This window comes from Myotis lucifugus, unplaced genomic scaffold (assembly GCF_000147115.1).
Source record: "Myotis lucifugus unplaced genomic scaffold, Myoluc2.0 scaffold_327, whole genome shotgun sequence".
NCBI classification, from domain to species: Eukaryota; Metazoa; Chordata; class Mammalia; order Chiroptera; family Vespertilionidae; genus Myotis; species Myotis lucifugus.
Genome location: NW_005871375.1, coordinates 988,932 through 995,190, shown reverse-complemented (window position 1 = coordinate 995,190; position 6,259 = coordinate 988,932). Strand labels below are relative to the sequence as shown.

At 51.4% G+C, this 6,259-nt stretch overlaps 1 protein-coding gene and 1 non-coding gene across 2 annotated transcripts in view; both read right to left on the bottom strand.

The window, feature by feature from the left end:
* The window catches only part of LOC102441873 (cyclic nucleotide-gated cation channel beta-3), a 59,109-nt gene that overhangs the window by 21,971 nt on the left and 30,879 nt on the right, over positions 1–6,259 (bottom strand). Inside the window, exon 11 of the mRNA XM_023764293.1 lies at positions 5,206–5,303. Within this exon, the coding sequence (XP_023620061.1) occupies positions 5,206–5,303 (98 nt within the window). The remainder of the gene's footprint in view (positions 1–5,205; positions 5,304–6,259) is intronic.
* Positions 1,277–1,385, bottom strand: LOC111828300. Its single transcript, XR_002832118.1, has one exon. It is a non-coding gene; the product is annotated as a U6 spliceosomal RNA (small nuclear RNA).

Here is a 6,259-nt window from a genome sequence, read left to right as displayed (position 1 = left end):
ATTCAGTTAATTTTAAGTTTTGTAATCTAACATATTTTAAACCATTCCTCCTTGCTTTGTGTCATTTGCCAATTTTAAATCACATAGTTTATATCTTCATCAAAATCTTGATGGGAACGAGAGAAGAGAGTCCTGGGAGCCGACCCCACGCCTGCGACCTGTGGCGTCTCATCTCGGCTGCTCTGAGGAGGGGCTCTGCTGGCCTGCCTACTGCCCTCTGCTGTCCCCTTGTCCCACGTCTTTCTGTCTGGATCACCTCTTCTCTCTGTCCACGCCTCCACCCGAGGGGATGACACCCGTCCCAGAGCGGAAACACACATCAGCATGTGGATGTGCCCACTTCACTGCTCAGGTGGCCCTCTCCCCTGCACTCAGGTGGCCGTCTCCCCCGCTCAGGTGGCCCTCTCCCCTGCACTCAGGTGGCCCTCTCCCCTGCACTCAGGTGACCCTCTCCCCCGCTCAGGTGACCCTCTCCCCTGCACTCAGGTGACCCTCTCCCCTGCACTCAGGTGGCCCTCTCCCCTGCACTCAGGTGGCCCTCTCCCCTGCACTCAGGTGACCCTCTCCCCTGCACTCAGGTGACCCTCTCCTCTGCACTCAGGTGGCCCTCTCCTCTGCACTCAGGTGGCCCTCTCCCCTGCACTCAGGTGACCCTCTCCCCCGCTCAGGTGACCCTCTCCCCTGCACTCAGGTGGCCCTCTCCCCTGCACTCAGGTGGCCCTCTCCCCCGCTCAGGTGGCCCTCTCCCCCGCTCAGGTGGCCCTCTCCCCTGCACTCAGGTGGCCCTCTCCCCGCTCAGGTGACCCTCTCCCCTGCACTCAGGTGACCCTCTCCCCCACTCAGGTGACCCTCTCCCCGCTCAGGTGGCCCTCTCCCCTGCACTCAGGTGACCCTCTCCCCCACTCAGGTGACCCTCTCCCTGCACTCAGGTGGCCCTCTCCTCTGCACTCAGGTGGCCCTCTCCCCGCTCAGGTGGCCCTCTCCCCCGCTCAGGTGGCCCTCTCCCCTGCACTCAGGTTTGTTATCACCCTACCTCCACGCCATCCTGTCCAAAGTCTGTCACCTCACACGACCTCATCCCATGCAGAGTCTCTCTCCACCTGCTCGCCCTGCACCTTCCTGGTTTGCAAATGCCATCCCATCTCTTCCTGCTCCTCAGGCTCAGGCGTGGTGGCATCCTGACTCCCCCCGCTGGCACACAGCCCACCAGCCAATGCCGGGCTCTCCCCTCCAGATCCAGCCAATATTTGGCCATTTATTTCTTTTCTTTTCTTTTTAAAATATGGAATGCTTCACGAATTTGCGTGTCATCCTTGCGCAGGGGGGCCATGCTAATCTTCTCTGTATCATTCCAGTTTTAGTGTATGTGCTGCCGAAGCGAGAACCATTTGGCCATTTCTGAACAGTTCGGCTCCCACGGCTCTGGGTCGGGTCTGTGTCACCTCTTGCATAGATGGTCACGGCAACTCCTACTGGGCCTTCCTCGGGCCTGTTTCCCAGGCAGCAGGAAGAATGGCATTTCCCAAACTGCTCTTAAATAGGTCACCTTCTGCCCAAGGCCTGCAGTGGCCTCACTTCACAGCACCACCCAGTCTGCACCGAGTCTCCACGCCTGCCTCCCCTCTTCCCCATTGCTCTGCCTGGCTCCCGCCTCCCAGCACCGGGCTTCCAGGCTTCCGGCCCTCCTTCCACCTCTCCCCCTTTCTTCCCCTCTCCAGTCTGCAGGGCTCACTCCCCCCTCCTCTCTCCAGTCTGCAGGGCCCCCTGCCCCGCCTCTCCAGTCAGCACTGCATCAGGACCAGCTCCATCTTCCTTCTTCTGAACCTGCTTCCTTTGTTCATGGCACTATGCCCTTCACACGTTACATGTTTATTTTTCATTTTCCTCCTTTGGAGTTTAAGCTCTGCATGTGCTGGTATTTGCTGTAAAATACTGTATTCTCAGTGGCTGAAATAGTCCCAGGAGGTACAAAACACAGCAGGAACTTAATAAATAACTGTGAATGAATTAAGTAGGTGGATCCCACACAGAACCAATTGTTAGGAGAAAAACCTCAAATCCAGTGTACTTTTAAGAAGAGGGTGCTAGGTTCCAGTCAAGATGGCGGCATAGGTAAACTCAGTACTCGCATCTTCCCACACCACACAAAAATTACAACTAAAATACAGAACAATCATCATTCAGAACCTGCAATCTAACTGAATGGAAGTTCTGCAACTGGGGAATTAAAGAAGAAGCACTGAGACTGGTAGGAGGGGTAGAGATGTGGGGGGAACTGCTGAACCATGGGTCTGACACCCATGTGTGGAAGATTTAAAATCAGGAAGGAAATTTTGGCTGTGGAAGTTTCCCTGAGGAATGAGGGGGTCCCTGCTCCAAACCAGCCCCTCCCCCTCCCCCCCAGCTCAGGATTCCAGTACCTCGAAGAGAAGTCCCCACAACTTCTGGCTGTAAAAACCAGCAGGGAGTGTGACTTAGTGAATGGAGGCTGCTGGAGTCCCAGGCAGTTCCCTTAAAGGGCCTGGAATCACTCCCTCAGAGCTCCAGCTTGCAAGGAACCTGGGACATTCGGGGAGGAACTAACTTGCCTGGAATCAGGGCAAGAGCTGGAGGGGCAGCTTTCTCCAAGACAGAGGCCTAGCAGAGGCCACTGTTCCTTTGCTGAGCCCTCCCTGTCACAGAGCTGACAGTCAAGGCTCCATATCTGAATCTCCATCAATCTGGCTCACACTTTTAACCCTGCCTGGTGATTCCCTGAGGCCCTGCCCCTCCCTGCTTGCAGGCTCATCCAAGCCATATCCAGTGGCGTTTCCATACAACTGGCCTCTCTTGCCTCATGCTTCAGACTTTCCTAAAATCTCTCAAACAAGCAGCAGCTGGCCTCAACATACCCTGTACCTCTCAGTAAGTGGCCCCAGGCCCAGCTCTGGTGGCAGCCTGCCCTGGTTCATGGCTTGGCCTCTCCTGGGCACCTCCAAGCCCAACATAAGTAGCAGCCATCTGAAGACTGCTTTCTAGCTCAGGCAGGGTACAGTAAGTGGTTGACTTTGTACTTCCCAGTGTACCAGGTGGTCACTTCAACCACATCAGATTACAACTGTACCACCTCCACGAGTGACACAAACTGTAGAGAGCGCCTGGGAAGGCACATGAGCGTTTCTTTAATTATTGTCAGCTGAATCCAATGGCGTTGGCAGAGCCACGTACTGGAAACACAACTTGCCAGAGGCAGGTGTGTTGTCAGCCTGACCTTCAGCTCAGGCACCAGGGGGTGGGTTTCATTATCTAAATTCAGCCAAGCACCAGGAACAAACACGATGATTATCCGGGCCCACCCAGAAGTGACGATTACAAAGAAGCCACAAAAATGCACATAATCTCCTATGTCTTGGGCTTTAGTAAAACTTCCAGTATTTTGCTGTATAAAATAAATGTGCTGTATCGGCTCTGGGTCACAGTCTCTCCATCAGAGGACAGCTGTCCCACCCGGCCCCAGCTTTTTCCTTCTATCTCTGTGTCTGTCTCTTCTTTCATTTTCTCAATCCCCAGCCGCCCCTACTCAGGAACCAGACCACTCTCTAGCCATGCTGGATGTGGAAAAGAGAGAAATATTTATAACAAACAAGGGGTGGACTCGGTGAGCACCAAAGCCCCCACTGTAACAAGGCCTGCTCCATAGGGTTGGCTCCTACACATCAGCTCTTCCACTGTAGTCGCAGCTGATCCTTGCTACTGATTGGCCTGGGGGTCAATTCCTCCCAGTGACACCAACATAAATCAAGGCTCAACTACAATATGACAGTGCACACAGCTCACACAGGGGTGCACCTGGAGTGCCCAGATCAGGTGACAGGGGAGGCTGAGCCACTGGGCCCTCCAGGACATCTACTACACAAGGCCACTGTACCTAGTTTGGGAGATTTAGCAGATCTACCTAATACATAGAAACAAACACAGAAAAGCAGCAAAATGTGGAGACAAAGAAACATGTCAAAGAGAATCCCAAACAAGATAAATCCAAAGAGGCCTACACCAAGACACATGATAACTAAAATGCCAAAGGTTAAAGACAAAGAGAGAATCTTAAAAGCAGCAAGGGAAAAACAGTTAGTTACCTACAAGGGAGTGCCCATCTGACTGTCATCTGATTTCTCAATAGAAACTTTGCAGGCCAGAAGGGAGTGGCAAGAAAATATTCAAAGTGATGAAAAGCAAGGACCTACAACCAAGATTACTCTACTCACCAAAGCTATCATTTAGAATTGAGGGTCAGATAAAGAGCTTCACAGATAAGAAAAAGCTAAAGGAGTTCATCACCACCAAACCAGTACTACATAAAATATTAAAGGATCTTCTTTAAGAATAAGAAGAGAAAAAAAAATCAAGAATAGGAATAATAAAATAGCAGTATATACATATCTATCAACAATTGAATCTAAAATTCAAAATAAATGAACAAGCAGAACAGAAACACAACATTTTTGACAGTTGCCAAATGGGAGGGGTGTGGGGGGATGGGTGAAAAAGGTGAAGGGATTTAGAAGTACAAATTAGTCATAGCCCATCGACACAGACAATAGACAGGTGAAGGCCTGGGATGGGGTGGGAGTGGGTGGATGGGGACAAAGGGGGGAAAATGGGGGACATCTGTAATTCTCTCAACAATAAAATAAATTAAAAAATAAAATATATCGAGGTAAAAAAAAGGGCGCTAAAATGAAAAACATTCAAAAAGTTAAAACTTTGCTATGCATTTTTATAGCCTCTAAATTAGAATTGGGCATCAAAAAGTTTCGCTCAGGAGCATCTGTAACAGGAGACAGGGTAGGCAGGGCTCTCTGATCGTCAGGCCCTGCAGAGGAAGTTTGGGCCACCTGTCAAGGCCCACACACATCCAACAACACAAGGGGAGGACGGAAGATGGAGCAGCAGACAGACGCAGGGTCTGATGGTGTTTAAATGGCGCAGGAAGAGCCCGAGGAAGTCTTTCTCTTTGGCCCTTCAGGAGAGAGAGGCTTCCAAAGAATAAGGCATCTGCTGAGGGGAGACCCAGCGTTTATTTGACTCTAGTTCCACATAAATTCTCCAGATCATTTTGATTTTGTTAACACGTAGGGAGAAAACCATAAATATTGCGTACAGCAAGAGCTTAGACTTTACAGAGAAACAGTGATGGTGTCTTTCTACCCATCGTGAAGCACTTGCCTTGAACAGGTCGATGTTGTTGAGGATGCTGAAGTTCATGTCCACGGCGAGGGCTGACTGCATGGCGGCGGGCAGGGCCTCGAGCAGGTCCGACTCGTCTTGGTAAAGGTGAACACATCCACCCACAGGGTAGAATAGTTAATGGAAAACATCAGCCAAGTATGAGGGAAAACAAAACTGAACAAAATGCCAACTCTTTCTCTAAGTAGCGAGTGGCATCAAATTCTATGCTCATGACGCCTACTGGCCACACTGCCCAGCCCAGCGGCACCATGACCTTACTGTGGACGATATAACAGTTCTGAATAAACCAGAACCTGTGTTTGCTGAAACTTTAAATACAGTTAAGTGGCCACGGGGCAACGGCTAGTGAACAGACAGGCGGGGGTGGGATAGTCTAGTTCCTGTTGTCTGAACCTGAGGATCAGGCAGCGCAGGGGTGAGCAGGTGATGGCAACCTCTACGGGCGCCTGAAGGCTCAGGGCTCTGTCCTCCTTATGTGACCCTGTGGCAACCCTAAGGGTACGCTCTCATCCCTGCTCTGCGGAAAGAGGGAACAGAACAGAACAATGCTCAGAGGCTGCTCAGAGGCATCACTGGGGGTGGCTCCGCGGGGAACGGGACCTAAAGAAGAAATGTGGCGACGAAATTCCAGTTACTGCTGTTTCCTTGCTTATCCACTCAGTGAAGAACGTGGATATATGGACAGGTTCCTACCTGTGAATGAAATGATGGGCTGGTAGAACGTTCCATAAACAAAACCACCCATTCTCGTGTGTAGTATGCTACCAGTTTCTGAGAGTTATCGTTTTTGACATTTTCTTATAACCATTTAGAACAATCGCTGTGTTATATCCTTATACTAGAGGCCTGGTGCACAAAAATTTGTGCACTGGGGGGGGGGGTCCCTTAGCCCGGCCTGTGCCCTCTCGCAGTCTGGGACCCCTTGGGGGATAACCACCTGCTGGCTTAGGCCTGCTCCCCGGGGGATTGGGCCTAAGATGGCAATCAGACATCCCTCTGGCAGCCTGGCAGCCCTCCCCCACTTGCCAGC